This window comes from Heloderma suspectum, chromosome 6 (genome assembly GCF_057233095.1).
Source record: "Heloderma suspectum isolate Gila_16-S chromosome 6, 16-S_ref, whole genome shotgun sequence".
NCBI lineage: Eukaryota > Metazoa > Chordata > Lepidosauria > Squamata > Helodermatidae > Heloderma > Heloderma suspectum.
In genome coordinates, this window is record NC_139463.1 from 125,272,726 (window position 1) to 125,292,625 (window position 19,900).

At 43.2% G+C, this 19,900-nt stretch overlaps 1 protein-coding gene across 1 annotated transcript; it reads left to right on the forward strand.

Annotated features, from left to right (window-relative positions):
- The first annotated feature begins 2,825 nt into the window (after positions 1 to 2,825).
- Positions 2,826 to 18,192, forward strand: LOC146343055 (uncharacterized). Its single transcript, XM_084808691.1, has 8 exons — positions 2,826 to 2,928; positions 3,033 to 3,071; positions 5,678 to 6,001; positions 14,590 to 14,886; positions 15,698 to 16,018; positions 16,603 to 16,710; positions 16,938 to 17,047; positions 17,926 to 18,192. The coding sequence occupies exons 1-8, from the start codon at positions 2,904 to 2,906 to the stop codon at positions 18,040 to 18,042; spliced, it is 1,341 nt and encodes a 446-aa protein (XP_084664817.1). The 5' UTR covers positions 2,826 to 2,903; the 3' UTR covers positions 18,043 to 18,192.
- The last annotated feature ends 1,708 nt before the right edge of the window (positions 18,193 to 19,900 follow it).

Here is a 19,900-nt window from a genome sequence, read left to right on the forward strand (position 1 = left end):
CTACTCCATTTCTTCTAAGGGATTCTTGCCCACAATAGTAGATATGATGGTCACCTGAATTAAATTCGCCCATGCCTGTCCATTTTAGTTCGCTGATTCCCAAGATGTCGATGTTCAATCTTGCCATCTCATGTTTGACCACCTCCAGCTTACCTTGATTCATTGATCTGACATTCCAGGTTCCTAAACAATATTGTTCTTTACAGCATCGGATTTTCTTTTCACCACCAGACACATCCACAGCTGAGTGTCCTTTCGGGTTTGGCCCAGCCGCTTCACTCTTTCTGGCGCTACTTGGAAATACCCTCTGCTCTTCCCCAGTAGCATATTGGACACCTTCCGACCTGAGGGGCTCATCTTCCGGCGTCATCTCTTTTAGCCTTGTGATACGTTCCATGGGGTTTTCTTGGCAAGAATACTGGAGTGGGTTGCCATTTCCTTCTCCAGTGGACCACATTTTGTCAGAAATTTATTACATTTTATTAAATATTAGGAAGAATCAATGAGGTTATATCTCAAAATTTAATAGAGATTTTCAAGCAGCAATGTCAGTGGAATTGCGGAAATTTATATGATCCAGATAGATAAGTATTTTAACATAGCCACCCAGTGCACCATCCATAGGAAGTAATAGGACATGGTAAATACATTTCAGTCTGATATTTGAAGTAGGAAATGAAAAAGTAGTAAAAGGGCATTGGCCCTCCTGTCTTGCCATAATGCTGGAGTCAGCTCTCAGACACAGTGCTTTCAGTTTCCTGTTTAGCCTTGCCTGAAGCAGTATGCTGCATGGCTTGTTCTCAATAAGCTTTATCTATTAAAGTTGTTTTAATGGCAGAAAGCGAAGAGGATCTAAAGAGCCTCTTGTTGAGGGTGAAAGAGGAGAGTGCAAAAGCTGGTTTGAAACTTAACATTAAAAAAACTAAGATCATGGTATCTGGCCCCATCACTTCCTGGCATATAGAAGGGGAAGAAATGGAAGCAGTCACAGATTTTATTTTCTTGGGCTCCAAGATCACTGCAGACGGTGACTGTAGCCATGAAATTAAAAGACGCTTGCTCCTTGGGAGGAAAGCTATGGCAAACCTAGGCAGCATAGTAAGAAGCAGAGACATCACCTTGCTGACAAAGGTCCGTCTAATCAAAGCTATGGTTTTCCCAGTAATAACGTATGGCTGTGAGAGCTGGACTATCAGGAAGGCTGAGCGCCGAAGAATTGATGCTTTCGAACTGTGGTGCTGGAGAAGACTCTTATGAGTCCCCTGGACTGCAAGGAGATCAAATCAGTCAATCCTAAAGGAAATCAACCCTGAGTGCTCATTGGAAGGACAGATACTGAAGCTGAAGCTCCAATATTTTGGCCAACTAATGCGAAGAGAAAACTCCCTGGAAAAGACCCTGATGCTGGGAAAGACTGAAGGCAAAAGGAGAAGGGGACGGCAGAGGATGAGATGGCTAGATAGCATCACCGATGCAATGAATATGAACTTGAGCATGCTCCAGGAGAGAGCGGAGGACAGGAAGGCCTGGCGTGCTATGGTCCATGGGGTCACGAAGAGTCGGACACAACGACTGAACAACAACAAATTAAAGTTGTTTATGCTTCATCCTCTGTGTGGTCTTCCCATCATGATACACATTTTTATACACAAGTGGTTCATATACAGGATTATCCCATTTTTGGTTGATTTCTTAGTGATTAGAACTATATTTCATTCTCATGGTCCAGTTTTTTCCATCATCCAATCAGAATAGCTAATGACATTTTAATGGGAACTTAATTTTGCAGATTTGGTGCAAACAGAAACAGAAACCAAGTTATCCTTCAAAATTTGCACCTGGGTTCTTCAGTCAAAAAATGCATATATATATATATATATATATATATATATATATATATATGGGGAAGTGCACAGAAAAATGCATATGTTCAAGAATGCATTATAAATAGGAACAGTCCTTGCACAAATGTGTATATCAGGCAAATTTACATACAAAAATGCATGCGTTAGGAGAAATATGCAGAAAAAGGATACACATTTTCATGCAAACTTAACAAAAAGTTATGTATCTTAACATTTGGGATGAACCCTACTTAAGACTGGAAGAATGAGAAACTCAAACTGACAGAAATGTCTGTCCTTACTTATGATGATGCAAGGGCCCTCCCTTCCCTGACCCATGCCCCAGTTCCCCCTCTCCGCCTCCCTGGTTGAATGCCCAGCAGCCTGGTAGGGACATCCGTGTTGTGTCAAGGCACATAGAACCAGCTTTTCACTGTACAGCCTAGATTCCAGCCTCCCTTCTCCCTTTCTTCTCCTGTACTGACAGGGTGCTGTGCGGAATCCTGTTAACAAACCTATTATGTTGCTGCCTACATACATGGAACCTGGATTCTGTAGTTGAGGTTCAACAGAGCACATGGGCTCTGCATTTGAGTTTGTGGAGGTGGGGACTGAGGTATGGCAGACCCACCAGTTGGGATCTGGGGAGGGGTATGGAGCTGATGAAGAATGTTCCAGGCTGAAACTCAGATTGTGATGCACAATGAGCACCCTTGCTGAGTTCCTGTTTTCTCACCTCTGGCTGCACAGTGCTGCTTTTTGCTATTCTCTATATACTTTGGTTACAAGAGAGGACAGGAGAAGGCAGATGTGGTTATCTGCCCTTGATCGCTTTTAATAAAGCTTGTAGTGTGGCCAAGGCCTATGAGCTGAGCTGTTGGCTTGGCTGGGGGTGTGGGTGCGATGTGGTGGGGGAAAGGGGCTGATGATGCAGTTCCTGTCTTGTTCTTTGCTATGAGAGTTCAGCAGTGCCAGTTCTTTATCTCTCCTTGGAGATAAAGCACGACGGTGGTGGAGTTGAGAACCAGCCATGTGACCATAAAGGGATCCTTACTGAGCATGGAGTTCATTGCGTTGGTGACAGGTCTGGGGCCTCTTCCTTCTCTCTGCCAACCTTATAGGAAAGTCACCATCTATCACTCACCTCCCCAATTTCTCACTGCTTTCCTTCTTGTTCTTTGCTTCCAGTTTTGCTCTGGATATTTCTCTGGCAGCCAGGCTATGCAGGTAAATTGACTTCTGGACTTGTTTTAGTGTTGCTGATTTGGGCCAGTCTTTCCAGGGGTGCAGCTAGGGGCATACCATTGTTGGTTGTTGTTGTTTTACTTGGCACATCTCCTTAACAGGTGCATAACAGACATGAATCCAAGAGGCAAAGCTTTGCACAGAGTGGAGAGCCCTGCTGGATTCTTGCTTGTTATTCTGCTGCTAAAGGCAGAGAGAGGAACCTTCCAAGAAATAAGGCGTCCATCCTGCAATCAGCAGATTCCTTGCATCCAGGCCCCTGGCTGAAAAAGGAACCCCCAAATAACAGCTTCCTTTGTTGCTCAAGGGTCAGCCCTTGCCTTTCTTTATACATGAAATAACCCAGCTGCCAAAGACCCAGGCAAAATGCACCTCTGGCAGAAAAGAGGCAGAGGAGAGATGAATTGAGAAGGGACTCTGGGCCAGATTAAAGGGAAAACTTCAGTCCTAGAACCAATTCCATTGTGTAAAGGTGCTACTTTTAGGAGATTTTATCAGTTGCCCTTTTCCAGTGGGAGTGGTGATCTGCCTTGGGTCATAATTCTTTCTCAGCTTCAGCTATCAGCCTGAAGCAGATTCGTATAGTAATTGTAATGTAGAGACAGAGAAGTGGCAGAATCCGTTGTTATAAAACTTCTTGTGAATGATTGTTCAAGTATTGTATGGGGAATAGCCATTGCCGTATTTATCAATAATCTGTACCATATGCTAATAACATCATCACCATCATCTATATAGTGCCATCTAAATGGAATTTAACAAAGAACCAGCTTGACAGGTCTCACTATGGGGGGAAATAGGAAGAAGAGCCAATGAAATTCTTCTTGGCCAATCAATGGGGTGAATGGTAATGTTGTTAAGGGATGGAGTGAATGAGGAGTGAAGGGCTCGGGAGCAAAGATGAGAAGTTTCATCTTAGCTATGAGCTTGAGATAATGATGATACATTGAAGGAGGAATATCAGAGAGACACTTAAAGATGTGGGATTGAATGATTTAACGAATCACTTTTGAACATTATATTTATTTATTTATTAAATTTATTAATCGCCCATCTGACTGGTCACCCAGCCACTCTGGGCGATGTACAACCCACCATAAAACAATTTAAAACAATAAAATTTTACCATAATTTTTTTTTTTAAAAAAAAATACCCTAACCCACCCCAAATGCCTGCCTGAACAACCACGACGCCGACCGCTCGGGGGTCACATAACATAATTATAAATGGCAGGAGTGCCCTTCCTGATCAGGATTGGGGCCACAGCAGGGGACAAGGGGTTAAAGTTCCCTACCTGCATGCTAGGATACCAATCTCGTTCAGCCCCACTGTGTTTATTTTATTGTAAAAAAGAAAGAAAATATTTACATAGCAGTTTGGCCGTTAGAGAACACACCAATCAGAAAACTGGACAAGAACTTTATTGTCTCTCTTAAGCAAGAACAGAGAGCAACAGGAAACTCCTGACTCCACCCAGATACAGCTATGCCCAGTGCCACCCAGTGCCTAAAGTGTACAATGACTGTCCAGAGTCATTATCAGGATATCCCTCAGGTTTCAGGGAAAACTTAAAAAGGAGTCTTTTTCTGACACCTTAATGACTGACATATCTGCTATGGCATGAACTTCCATGGATTAGAGTTCACTTCACAGGATCCATAAAATTTATTTATTGTTCTTATACCTTTCTCCAAACAGAGCACAGAGCAGCTGACAATATTAATAAAACTACTCCCAGTAAGGCAAGAATAAAATACTATCACAATGAAACAATTTAAAATGCAACAATAATATTCAGCCTTATCTGAGGTAGTGGACTGAAAGCGTCTGCCGTGATAAATATGTTAGTCTTTACAGTGCCAGAAACCTAATTTCTGAGTCTGTTGTAGCAGAGTGACATGCAATGTGTTTGATAAAACGGCCTCTTGCATGCAGTCTGAGCCCTTGGGTGTTTGTGTTTGTGTTTGCACGTGCATGTGTATGTGTGTGTGTGTATGTGTGTGTGTGTAATGCATTGAATTGTCACTTGGACTTCAGAGTTCCATCCACCTGCCCCCTGTTCTTGGAGACAACCACATGGAAAGTAGCTTAAGCTGGCTGCCGAAAGAGTCTTCCACAGATATAAATTGTAATGTAAATAGGAGAGGGAGAAGTTGATGAGGATAATTAGGCCCTGTCAATATTATAAAGTTACTATATCAGTTTCACTCATGATTCCCATAAATTTTATTTATTTATTTCATTTCTATACCACCCAATAGCCGAAGCTCTCTGGGTGGTTCACAACTAAATATGGGGAACTACCATAGTTTGGTGAGGTGCTAAGAATTGTCTGTTAAAAAGTGTTATGTAGCTTCCACCCAGAATGATAGAAATCCAGGGGTACCTGGAAAGAGGAAATTTTGTTGATTCAGCTTTAGTCTGTAATGAGGCTATCTCCAGCATTCTTAGAACAAGGATCATAGAATCATAGAATAGTAGGGTTGGAAGGGGCCTACAAGACCATCGAGTCCAACCCCCTGCTCCCTGCAGGAATCTAGGGGGTTTCTTAACTGCATTTCTTATTCCATCTCCTGCTCTTTTTCAGATTCCAAGATGACTTCTGGGGTTCAACCTCCACCAGCCCCCACCCTATCCTTGTCCCCTCCATACAGCATCTTTGTCAGAGGAGAGCTTATCCGTTTGAAATGCTCCCTCCTGGAAGAACAGAGGGCAGACTTATTCTTTTTCCAAAAACTGAAAGAAGATGGTCGGTTGTCTGAATATACACGGCAGGGGCAAAATATCTTGGAGGTCTCCACCTTACATCTGGAGCCAAAGGAAACCTTTATTTGCTCTTACTGGGCAAAAAACACTGCAAGAAAATCGTCCCGTTCTCAGTTGAGTAACCAGGCTGTGTTCTGTGTCACTGGTAAGCAACCTTCTTGTTGCAAATGAATTATACACACACACAACAGGCCAGCCTCATCTGAATATTCCCAAGGTGTGAAAAGGGCATGAACCAGAATTCTGTGGTTTCCTAGTAGCTAATGGAGTGGAGAAGTTTATTTCTGAGAGTTGATTTTATTTTTAAGCTGAGAGTAGATTTTATTTTTAAGCTGAGAGTTGATTTTATTTTACGATTTATAGGCTGCCTTTTAGAGTTACCCGATCCCCTACCAGTGCAGCTCACAACATATTAAAAAACCAAAATGTTTAAACCAGTTGATTTCTTGGTTCAGTAGTACTAAGTTCTGTTCTATGAATGTGGGACATTCCAAATGCAAACTGGAACTTGTATGGCAATCATGGCCTCTACTCAAGAAGTCATCTGAAATCTGTAAGGGGGTTGAGGGAACACTGGTTGAGGCCAGGGGAAGGCAACATGTGGCCTGCAGGCTATACGAAACCCCTAACCTTTTTTACTCCTAAATTGCTGGGGCTTCTGGGAGCATGATATTGCATTAAAACGAAGTGTGCTTTTCCTGCACACCTTGTTTTAAATGGAAAATGAGGGGTATTGGCCACTAGTGCCCCACTGAAATTGGCAGTGTGAGAGCAGCAATTTCAGGGGCAGGATAGAGTGCAGCCCCTGGTGGGTTCTGGGTGGCAAAAATTGGTTCCCAGAGCCTTGGGGCCTCAGATGTCAGCAATGTCACAAAGCTGCAATTCTCTCTGCTCTTTGAGGAAGCCATGAGCCCGCAACAGTCAATTTAAATTTGAAGTGTAGGTGCCTCCCTAGTCTGGTATGATTCAGATACCAAGGACCAAGGTTTTGCAAGGGAGCTTTTCTAAATACATTGTTTTTGCTGAAGTCTTTCTGCAGCTGCTCTCCATATGTCAGGAATGAATCGGAGCGTATGGAGATGTCTGACAGCTCAGATTCAGATTCAGAATGGGAACACCAGAACAGGGAGAGGCACCCTCCCTAGTGAGCCCAGATACAGCAAGACTTTCTTCCCAAGACCTTGACACACAGGTGGCCCAGCCTGAATGGCTCCCCCATTCCTCCACCATGAGAACTCAGGGTCGGGAGGAGGAGGAGAGTGAGGGGCGTGACTTGAGGGACGCTAGGGTCCGTCGCAGAGCGAAGCGGGAAAAGTGAGGGGCAGGGCTCAGGCGCTCCGTCAGGTTGGCCACTTGTGGAAGCCAGCATAGGAGGGAGCCACCGTAAGGGAGGGGCATCCCCGCAAAGCTAGTCTGGCAGAGAAGTTCTTGCCCAGACTGCTGGCAACTTCTCTAACTTCCACTTTGTCTCCTATATTGATATTCATAGATGTGTGGATTAGCTGTTTCACTGCAGTCTGAGAGTTTCCTAGAATCTGCACTTGTAAGGAACCTGGTTGTTTACTAATAAAGTAGTGCAGCTTGAAGCCTTATTTCCTGGAGCATGTTGACTGCAAAGGGAGAGGACAAAGGAAGCCTGACACCATAGACAAAACAGAGAACCAAAAGAATTCGTGTCAGTTGGGGGAGTTTAATCTTCTACAGGAAATTCACTTTCATTTCTGAAATGGAAAGATACGAACGAGAAAAAACAATGAAATGTTTGCTTTTGTTTTCCCCCTGGTTTTTTTTTTTTAATCATTCTGGAGGATAATATGGCTTAAATTGGTTAATAGACATTCCTTTTCTCCAGGGAACTCTGGACATTCTGTTGTTCTGCAAAGGGGTATGTCCAGGAATCTCTAATGCAGGGTGGGGAAATTCAGGCTTGGGAAAAAAATCTGACCCTCCAGAGTTCCCCAGATGGCCACGCCCTCTATACCTGCCCACCCCTTTTCCCTAACCACTGATGTTTTGGTGGTTTACTGGCTTTTGTGCAGTTTTTTCTCCATTTTAAAAGGTTGAAATACCTCTTCTAAGGCTTAGTGACTGGCAGGAAGACCTTGAAGCCACAGTATGATGGTATTTTTTTTATATATTTTGGCCTTCCACCTCATCCATCACTGGAAGGAAGCCCCCGAGAACGTCTCCAAAATTGAATTTTCCTGGAGCTGAAAGAGATTCCACACTCTTGCTCTAACAGAAGTGTTCCAAGCACCATCGTAATCAGAGTACTTCAACTGACCTTGGAAACTTGCTCTTGATGAGGATTATTAGAGGGGGGGGGTCTGTTGAACCTCTCTTACAAACTTCAAGCTTTGAATGGTCAAATATTGATAACAATTCTTTAAAAAGCATTTTAACTTGTTCATAAATGATCTGGAACTAGTTCCAGTGAGCAATGAGGTGGCAAAATTTGCTGATAACACCAAATTATTTAGGGTGGTTCAAACTAAAAAGGATTGTGAAGAGCTCCCAAAGGATATAGTGGCGAGAGTGTTGGACTGGGAGTTGGGAGATCCGGGTTCTAGTCCCCACTCAGCCATGGAAGCTCACTGGGTGGTTTTCGACCAGTCACAGACTCTCAGCCCAACCCACCTCACAGGGTTGTTGTGAGGATAAACCGGAGGAGGAGGAGGATTATGTCGCTATGGATGGTGCCTTGGGTTCCTTAAGGTGGAAAAAAGGCGGGATATAAATGTAATTAATAAATAAACAAACAAACAAACAAATCTTTAAAGTGGAAGAATGGGCATTAAAATGACAAATTCAGTTCAATGTAAGCTCTGTGTGCTTCTCTTCTTAAGTTGCCATCTCCTATAGGAGGTTAGCTATCATTACAGCTATTTTTGTTTTTGACACCGCTGCTCTGAATAGTTGTATAGAAGTACAGCTGAACCATTCCCTCAAATTCTTTAACCATGATGTTCGTCTTCTCCCATTGACCTTTTTCCTTCCATTTTCCCTTGTATAATAAGGTGGAGTATAGCATTTTTTTTACCTCAGATAATATGACCAAGGTATTATAACTTTCTTCTCTTGATGATCTTTACCAGTTCTGTTTGTTTGCTTACTCTGCATAGTACATCCTCATGTGTTACTTGATCAGTCCACGGTATTTTCAGCATGCGTCACTATATCCACAGTTCGAAGGATTCGATTTTCCTCAGATCGTTCTTTTTAAGTGTCCAAACCTCCACTCTGTAAAGTAACATCGAGAACACATAGCATCTTATCATCTGAATCCTTACTGCAAGATTAGGGTCCCGATTACATAATAATTGTTCCATTTTAACAAACGCTGTTCTTGCCATCTCCACTCTTGCTCTTATCTCTTGTGTTTGTTCATTTCTTTAATTGAGCCAAGTTCCTAGGTATTTGTATTTTGTGACTTGCTCAATTGGCATATTATTTATCATAATATTAAATGCAGTAAAAGGCTTTTTGCTTATCACCATATATTTTGTTTTCTTGATATTTGAGGCACAGGTGAACTCAGTGGCACGGAGCACTTTTTATCAGCTTGGGCTGGTATGCCAACTACGCCCTTATCTGGACAGAGAGAGCCTAGCTACAGTGATCCATGCTCTGGTAACTTCTCATCTGGATTACTGCAATGCGTTATACGCGGGGCTGCCTTTGAAAACGGTCCGGAAACTTCAGCTGGTCCAAAATAGGGCAGCAAGATTGTTAACAGGGACTGGCCAGCGAGCTCATATTATGCCAGTACTTTTCCAGCTGCACTGGCTGCCAGTCCATTTCCGGGCCCGATTCAAAGTGCTGGTATTAATATTTAAAGCCCTTAACGGCTTGGGGCCAGGTGATCTGAAGGATCGCCTACTCCCATATGTGCCTGCCCGGACCTTAAGATCATCGTCAGCGGCCCTCCTCCGTGAGCCCCTGCCAAAGGAAATGAGGCAGGTGGCTACTAGGAGGAGGGCTTTTTCTGCTGTGGCACCCCGGCACTGGAATGAGCTTCCTAGCGAGGTTCGCCTGGTACCCACATTGTATTCCTTTCAGCGCCAGGTGAAGACCTTTTTATTCTCCCAGGCATTTTAGCATTTTGGCATTTTAGCTTTCTGAACTTTTAGCTTTGCTGTTTTAAATCTGTATTTTAAACTCCTGCAGTGCTGCTAGGTTTTATTGTGGTTGCATTGTTATATTGTGGCTTTAATGTTCTATATATTTTAAATTGTTTTATTGTGTGCTGTTTGGTTTTAATTTTTGTGAACTGCCCAGAGAGCTTTGGCTATTGGGTGGTATAGAAATGAAATAAATAAAATAAATAAAATAAATATTTATGTTAAGACCATACTCATTGCTTACTTTATTAATCCAATCTAGTAATTTTTGTAAGTCGGATATATTATCTGTCATTCCTATGGTGTCATCAGTGTATCGAACTGTATTAATTATTTTTCTGTTGATGTTTATGCCAGCCATTTGTTTGGCAAGTGCGTCATTAAATATAGCTTCAGAATATCAATTGAACAGCATAGGCAATAGGACACAGCCTCGTCTTACTGCTCTGTGTGCAGCTGCCTTGAAAAAGGCAAATTCCATACTGGGGTTTGTTCGAAAAGGAATTGAAAATAAATCTGCCAAGATCATACTGCCCTTATACAAATCTACAGTGCAGCCACACTTTGGATACTGTGAACAGTTCTGTTCAAAAAGGATATAGTGTGGAAAAGGTATAGAAAAAGACAACCAAAGTGATCCAGGGGCTGAAGTAACTCCCCCATGAGGAAGGCTGAAACATGTGGGACTGTTTAGCTTAGAAAAAAAGGCAAGTAAGTGTGGGGGGACATGGCAGAGGTGTACAAAATTATGCATGGTGTGGAGAAAGTGGAAAGGGAGATGTATTTCTCCCTTTCTCATAACACTAGAACCTGGGGTCCTCCCACGAAGCTGAACGGTGGGAGATACAGGATGGATAAAGGGAAGTGCTTCTCCACACAGCACATAGTTAAACTATGGAATTTACTACCACAAGATGTAGCGATGGCAACCAATCTGGATGTCTTTAAAAGGCGAGTCCACAAATCCATGGTGGATAAGATTATCAATGCCTATGAGTCATGATGGCTATAAACTACCTGCAGCATCAGAGGCAGTATGCCTGTGTGCACCAGTTGCCGGGGAACAATTGGTATATAACTGGTTACTGGCTGTGTGCGCGCGCGCGCGCTGTTGTGCTCGTGTTCTGCTTGTAGGGTTCCTGAAGGCAGCCAGTAGCCTGGCACACCATGGTGTGAACAGGATGCTGGACTACATAGATCCTTGGTCTGATTCAGCGGGGCTCTTCTTATGTTCCTATGGGTTATTTGCAGCTCTTGGTGCAGGCCTGCTACAGTGTTTGTGCAAGGGAAGAATGGGAGAGAGGAGTCCGCTTTGCACATGAAAGGACAGCACACAGTTAATTCTCCGTTACTGAACACAACGCCGGAAGGCCCTATGCATAGGATGAAGTTATTTATTTGTTCAGTAATTGGTATTCCTCTTTTCCTTTTTTTTTTGAGAATACTTTTTATTTATTTTTGTCTTTATAAATGAAATAAACAATACCAACAACCTGATCAAGAACTACAATTTCCTAACAGTACAATATGCTTAGGAGGACACAACAATACCGAAAAGAAGAAGAAAGGAAAAAAAAAGAAAGGAAAAAGAAATCCCCCCCTTCTTTTTTAAAGGGTTAAATTTAAACTCCAATACACACGGGCTTCAGATCCCATTCTAATTTAGAAACTATACCTATAACTTTAGCGATATTACAATTTAATAATCAACCTTACATTTCAATGTCATATCATCAGTCTTATATCAAGGAAGCAGGCCTACAATTCATTCCCAGCAACCATATATTGCCCTTAAGTTAGAATAAAATAGCAATAATAAAGCTTAACAGTTTAACCAACCAAAAATCTTACTTAGTAGTCTTATAGTAATGATAATAATAGTAATAATAATAATAACAACAGCGAAAAAGGATGAAATTATAATGTAATATAATAAAGCTTGAAAGCAACCTTACAACAGTCAGTAATATATTTTATACTAGATATGTAAATGAGTGTGCACAATAGACCCTCAAACAATATATTTAAATACAGCATATCATAACGAGAATTTAAAGAAAAATTAAAAAAGGAGAATGAAAGAGAGCAAGCAAATGTATGTATAATCGGTTATCTCTGACCTAGCCTGAATCATGCAGACTAAACATAAACAATTAACAAAACTTGTTTAAAGATTCCAGTTCATGGGGCTGGAACAGAAGTCTCATGCATTTTTACATTCAGCCATGCCTCCACCATTTCATGAATTAGGAACTTCTTCATCTGACCTTCAGAAACAATGCAAAATGTAGCAGGATATTTTAAGTGATATTGTAAGTTAATTTGTTTTGCCGTATTTTTCACCTTGATGGATTGCTTGATGAATTCTTTTATCAGCCACTTCTTTGATGTAATCCGGAAATAACATAACTTTATCTTGTTTCCAAAAAAGATTTCCACCCTCTCTTGCCAAACGCAGGATATAATTCTTTGTGGAGATTCTTGCAAATTGGACTATAATCATATGGACAGTCCCTTTAGCATTTGGCACATGAAATGCCTGCTCAATATTAAATAAATAATCAGATGGCACAGGGAGTATGCCATGCAAAAACGTGTCCACAAAGGTAGGCAAATTTACAACTCTAGGCAGATATTTAATACCAATAACATGTACATTGGATCTGTGCGTGAAGGCCTCCAGTTAGGAAATTCTGGCAGAGAAATTTTTGAAAAAAGCTTGTGTCGTAGTTTCGTTCATTGTCAGCCTATCTTGCAGCTTGTTAACCTTTGCCTCCATTTTTTGCCAAGAAGTGTTAATTAAATCCACAGCTCCTTGCAGGGCGGTGATGGAATTTTGGATTGAATCCAACCTCTTAGATTGCTCAGCAAATTGCGAAGATAAAGTTTTTATCAAAGTAAATAATTCCCCTATATCTCCGGTTCTCGGAGCCTTTGCCAGTACAGGAGGAGCGGGCGGTGATGCAATTCCTTTCTTTCTCCTCGCTGTAGCCATGTTTCTCTTCAAACAAATCTTGCAGGTCCTCAGATATTCTCAAATATTGTTGATATTTCTTAAACCATCCCTCAGATGTTGTTGATATTTCTTAATCCATATATTACAATGGAACACTTCAGCCCTGTTTTCTCCTATTAGATAGGAGTTTCAAAACAGCTTTTTGTGATGTTTACGCTCTGGGAGGGTAGTCTTGGAATCCAGCCCCCCACCCCCACTGCCTCGCGGAGAGTACTTTTCTCCAAGATCTCATCCAGCTGCTGTCTTGCCCCCCTTTTAATTCCAGGGGGAAGATGAAAAGGTTTTTCAACCTTTTAAAAAGCTGTTTGAGATGGCATCCCGCGGAGGCTCTGCCGGCTTGACTACAACTTGCAGGATTGTAAAGAGCTTTTCAGGTTGAAAGGGCTTTCTAAAAAGGAAAATAGTGTCTCTAAAGAGAGGAGATAAAGGGACATTTATGTGACCCCCATTAGACCCTCCTTCTTTATTTATTTATTTATTTATTTATTTTATTTAAAATATTTCTTGGCTGCCTTTCAGAGCAGAAGCCCTCCCAAGGTGGCTTACAACAATAAAATACATAAAAAAATTAAAATATGAAAAGTGATAAAAATGTAAAAACAATAAAAGCCAACAATAAACAATTAAAACCAACAATAAAACCAACAATGATGTTAACAGCAGCAACAGTAGCAGTCATATCAGTAGAAGGCCAAGGTAAAATGATATGTTTTCGAGGCCTCCTTAAAATACTGCAATGAGGGAGCATGGCGGACCTCCGATGGCAGCTTGTTCCAAAGATGTGGGGCCCCTGCAGAGAAGGCCCTCTCATGTGTGTTCACCCACCTGACTGCTCTCACAGGTGGGCAAATGAGAAGGGCCTCCCTTTCTGATCTTAAAGTGCGGGCAGGCTGATATGGGTGTAGGCTGTCCTTCCAGTAACTTGGTCCCAAACCGTTTAAGGCTTTAAAGGTCAAAACCAGCACTTTGAATTGGGCTTGGAAACACGCCAGTAACCAGTGCAGCTGGTGCAGTATAGGCATTATATGATCTAATCGGCTCGCCCCCACCAATACTCGGGCAGCCGCATTCTGCACAAGCTGGAGTTTCTGAACCGTCTTCAAAGGCAGCCTCACGTATAGTGCGTAACAATGGTCTAGCCTGGACGTGACTAGCATGTGGATAACTGAGGCAAAGTCCGTCCTCTCCAGATAGGGCCGCAGTTGGTGTTCCAGCCTAAGCTGGTAAAAAGCACTCCTGGAGACCACAGCCCCCTGGGCTTCCCCAGTTAGCTCAGAGTCCAGGAGGACTCCCAGACCATGCACTTGGTCTTTCAGGGGGAGCGCAACCCCATCTAAGACCAGTTGTAAACCTCCATCCAAAGTAGTTGGTTTCCCAGCCCACAGTACCTCCATCTTGTCTCCATTAAGTTTCAGCTTGTTCACCCTCAACCATCCCCAAACAGCCTCCAGAAACTGGTTCAAGAGTTCCACAGCCTCCCTGGGATGTGCAGATGGAAACGAGAGGTAGAGCTGTGTATCGTCCGCATGCTCATGATATTTCAGCCCAAACCTCCTTATGTTCTTCTCTTCCCCCCCACCCCTTGGTGCTTTTCAGATCGTCCTCCAGCTCCCAGCCTCTCCCCAGATCCTTCAAGATGGCTGTATCTTCCAGGAGAGAAGGTTACCCTCCGGTGCACAGCTCCCAGGGATGCCCAGGAGATGCAGTACCACTTTTTCCATCACAGAGATCATCAGATCTCTGAAAAGATTCCTCCTCAAAATGGGAGTTCCTGGCTAACCCTCACAGCCATGAGGGAGAACTCTGGATTTTACACCTGCCAATACTCAAAGAGTGAATCTAAAAGAAATGTATCTTTGCAGAGGAGCTGCCCTATCAGGATCTCAGTGGCAGGTGTGATTTTGTGTCAATTGTGTCAAATTTGGGTCTGTCCATGTAGTGCCCCCCCATGTAAAGGTCCACCCCTGCTGCAGCCCCAACGAAAATACCCCCCTCCCCACCATGGCTTCTATTTGCCCCACTGGTGTGATTTTTGTCTGGAGTGTGGTAGGGGAGGAAGGGGTCCAGCCCCTCCCTCTGCTCCAATATCCCTATAGACACCCCCCCCCTCGCCACCCTGGCACTTATTAACAATGAAACAAACTAACCATGGCACTTCAGTAGAGGTGTTGAGCATCACATCTAGTTTAGTCCTTAATCTCACCAGCTGTAGGAAACAGCCATATCTTTCTCCATAATGTGGGTTTTAAGGGTTTTTGATTTAAGCCTTTTCTTTGGTAAGGTTTATCGTTAATGTTAGCTTGCAGTTAAAAAATATGGATCGAATGTGTTCAGATTCTTTTACTCCAGTAGTACACACACCACAAGCAGTTACTCTGGTATGGTGGAGCTTAAGGGAGAATTCTCCCTGCTCAAATTCCAGATCCATAAAATAGTCTTTCCAGGTAAGTTCCATTCCACACTCCCATGCTAATCCCCCCCCCCCATTTGTGGAAAGGCTCAATAACTTACCTTAAAGAAGGTTCTCAATACTAGGAACTCTGAGTTCTTCCAAAGATGATACCTCAGATCCACAACTCTCTATAGAGGTATCTGAACAAGATATGGCTTCATGTTAAAAGCCCAGTGAACCACAGACTCCCCACCACTCAGCCACTGCACACTCCCATGCTAATCCCCTCTTCATTGTGGATCCCTCCTCCAGATCCCCCTCCTCCTCCGGTGCTGAAAGTGGATCCACCATCTGGAGTGGCGAATGAAGGGGATCTCCTACTCATCATTTGCTCAGTCAAAGGAAACAACACTGGGAAAAGGTTCCATTTCGACAAGGATGGGGCTGAGATGACCTCCATCAATGAAGAGTCTCTGAGGAACTCCAGTGAATCTGAACATGCCTCATCAAATGCCTCTGTAATAATCCTGTGGGCCAAGCCGTACCACACTGGGGAATTTGCTTGCAGGTATGAGGAAAAAATGAATAGTCGGTGGGTCACCTCTCCCTGGAGCCAGAAGGTTAACATGAGAGGTGAGTCATTTTGCCGCGGTGACAGTGGTTAGATCCTGCATTAGCACTGGGATAACTCATTTGCATGTTTTGTTTGAATTCCAAGACAGAGTGACTGTGTGTGCCACAGAAGGAGGTTGGCATAAGCCTCTGGTTTTATCAGTGGACCTTAAGTCCATTTTTTCTCCTTCTCCTGCCCTGCCTTGTCCCAGTTCTCTGTGGTCAGCTGAGGGCAGCCTCTGTCAGAGCCTTTCATATGTCCAGTTCCCAATGGTGGGAAAGAGATGTACAGGAAAAGACAGAAACACTATTTCGTAGCTGCTCCCAAATTCTCAAGCTTCTTTCATCTGGAATACATACAGTACAGTCTTATCCTGCTTACCTTCTGAAGGTGATGTAACCCCCCTTTTTCCTTTGGGAATGCATTTAGAGCTGAGGACGCATTCTTATTGATCATTTTAAGGGCTGTTGCATACAAAAACCAACATTAAGGATTCTTAGGACTTCTTTCAAATGCCTTGAGTTTTCAGGAACAGGGTAGATTGAAGACCCATATAAATAATGCACAATCCTACTACTGGTTTTGTTGTTGTTGCTCTTTTCAGTTTGCACTCCAAATTCATCTCCCCCATTGCTGGCATCTTTACGCTGGGTTCTTTCACTCCTGATTCTGATGGCTCTACTTGCTTTCTGTTGCGAGATGAAGATGAGTGGTAGGTGATGGCATCTCTTGTGGGCATCTCTTTTCACGGAGAGGAGGTTGTTAATGGAGAGTGGTTCATTTTGTTTTAAAACAGAGAATTGCCAGGTCAGTCTGGAAAATGACCTTCTCTGACATGTTTTGGAGTTGAGTTTGGCAAGAGAAAAGATAACAAGGATGGCAATGTATCACAGTTTCACTCCTTGTCCCTTTTCTCTTTTTCTCTCTATTATGCTTCAGAAGCGTCAAAAAAATGTCAGCAAGAATGTGAGTCAAGAGCATCCAAGGAGAAAGGGAGCAGAGCTAGACCATCTTGGAATGTTCAGTCCAAAACAGCCTTTCAGCTAAAGGTAACTATGAAGACTCTTGTGTGGTTTTTAGTCCATCCACTCTTACACTTGGCTTCAGAGACACATCTTCATATCATAATTACACAAGGGATCTATGAGAATTTCATGTTAATTCATTTTATAACATCCCTGTCCACAACCCTGAATGCAAACGGGAGTGCAGTTTCTGGAAAAAGCTTGCACATCCCCAAACTTGCAATCACATTTGCTAGAAAAGTGCACACTTTTAAATGCTTAAAAACAAAACAAAACACTTTCTCACTTTATTCTGCGGGGGGAAAGTGCGTACATGAAAATGTACACAGAAATGTGCAATTTCCCCAGACGATTGAAATGAAAAACAGATTGCATTCAGAAATGGGAGAGAGAGGCGGTCCCAGCTTCAAGGTGGAGCTTGGAGAGTTTGGGCAAACTCCAGCCTTGCTGATTCTCCCATCCCTAATGTTTACTCATTGAAGCATCATGACTTCTTCCAAGAAAACTTAGCAACTACAGTTACGGGTTACTCCCCTTAAACTATAATTAAAGTAAAAGGGGATGATTATTACCTTTGTGGCTTGTTCATGAGCTTCCTGGGGCATGTCAGTAGCTCCTGTAAGATGACTCTCGTTCAGAGGCAATTGAACCAGATTCATCAAGGGAAAACTAAAGCTATTTTGCATATTTTCAGTGCAAGTTCTTAGTTTTTGAAGGGGACTGGACATTCTTTGGCCCATCTCATATAAATCCAATTGCCACGGTCCCTACAGCTGAACCAGAGGATGCTTATAAACTTGCTCCCCAATGAGTGAGAAAAGCCTTCTCCTCCATGGGCTCCTGAACTATCCTGGTTTAATGCCTAAGCAACGCCACTCTCAATGTCCCTCTGTTTTTTCCAGGGCTCAGACATCAGCGAGGCCCTTGTCACCTCTGATTCTCCTTCAACTCTCATGGGACCTATGATACAGAATAGACTTGAGCTGGTGAAAGAGGAGGGCGTGTTGTACAAGGAATAACAGGAACCGAATCAATAAATTGGATTGGGAGAGGAAGAGTCCTATGATGCTATTCCAGCCCAGAAGCAGACAAGCAAAAGCCTGTAGCTTTAGCTTCAGATCCTGAGAAGATTCCATTAAAATCAATATAAATAATTTTAATTAACTCTGATCACGTTTTTAATTTTAATGGTTTCGAGTAGACTCAGCAGAAGTTATGCATACTTCAGTCTCATAATGATGAAATCAAGGGGGGGAAGTTACTGTACCATGATACTGTATCTAAAATTTTCCCTTGATTTCAATGGATCTACAGTGTTACTAACTTCCTTTTGAACTAACCCAGCATGAACAGATATTTCGGAGGGATTTTGGTTGGGAGGAGGAAGCAGAAGTGTCTTCAAAGCATTTGTTTCCTCTTTAAAATGTGAGTCCTTGATTTTCTCCTCCATCAGGTAGTGTAGATCTTTTCTTGAGTGATCTGCAGCCCTTTGCTCACCTTTCTCCAGGGCACCTGTCCTTTTTTCTTCTTTCTTTTGGACCACAATCACTGTGACTGGCGGGTACAGTGGCAGCAGAAATGCCAGTCTAGCTGGCAAGTTGTGCTGCTAGCACTTGCCATTATAATTCTCCCCCAATGGTGCTACTCCAGGACCCCAGAGGCATTGTGGGGGATCTGAAATGGCAGACATCAGGAGCTCCAGGAAAAATGATAGCTGTCCTCTGCTGAGAAGAGCGCCAGGCCTGGGCAGCTGTAGCTGGCATTTTGGGTCAGTGAAGGGTATTCCTGAGGGTTTGGGCTGTTGGCATCTTTCAGACAGAGCCAGCCGCTGACACTGGGCATCCTCCATGGGTTGAGCTGAGGTGGGAGGTCCAGCCTGACTTGTTGCTTAGGCCAGAGATCACCTTTTGGCCCCTTCCTGCTCTGTTATGCACTGTGTGTCTTAATAGGATTGCTTTGAACTTGCTTTTCAAAATAGCTTTTCCCAGGGGAGAGTTGTTCCCTGTTGGCACAAGGGCAAGCGTTAATTGGCACAGCTTCACAAGATACAAAAGTGTATAAATGAAGGCAGCTTTTGTTCCAGGGGGTCCACATCCAAAACCCCTGACTGCAAGGAAATAAACAAGCATCAGATTTGACCAGAATTCTGCATTGTTTTGTTTGCATAAACAATCTCCACCTTTGCTAATAAGTAGATTCCCTTGATTTAACTTTTCTCTGATTTTCCCTGAAGTGAGAAGTCAAAATGATGCTCCCTGGGATGGATTGGAATTAGGAATGTAGGAACATAGGAAGCTGCCTTATAGTGAGTCAGACCATCTAGCCCAGTGTTGTCGACACTGACTGGCAGCGGCTCTTGAGGGTTGCTAAAAATTATTTCTAGAAATTAAAATGTATCACAGGGTAGTTGCTTGGAGGCAGGAAAGGCATCATGGTTCCATTGTGCTCAAATCAATGAGGCCCTTTGGACCCCATCCAACAGCAAACAGGGGTTCACTCCCCTGTCATACCTATAGAGATGAGGCTTCTCTGTGGGGACTTATAGCAACCACCAGTTCCAGCTGCTGTAATTCCCCACAACCTCTTCATCCATGGAGCCTGTCAACCTCTCAGGACCTAAACAGACCAGGATAATTCATTCTCTTTGGATCCCGAGAAAGTACTGCAGATATTAATTGTGGAGATCACAAAGATGAACAGGGAGAGAAGAATCCAATCAGCTAGGGCACGGATGGGGAACCAACAGTGGCCTGCCACTCTGGCCCATATAGCCCATAGGGTCTTGGGGCCCCTCCCAAAGCCCCCCTCAGGACAGAGAAGGAGTGGGGAAGGCAACGGAGGAACAAAGCCAGCATCTCGGTGGGCTTCATTGCTCCT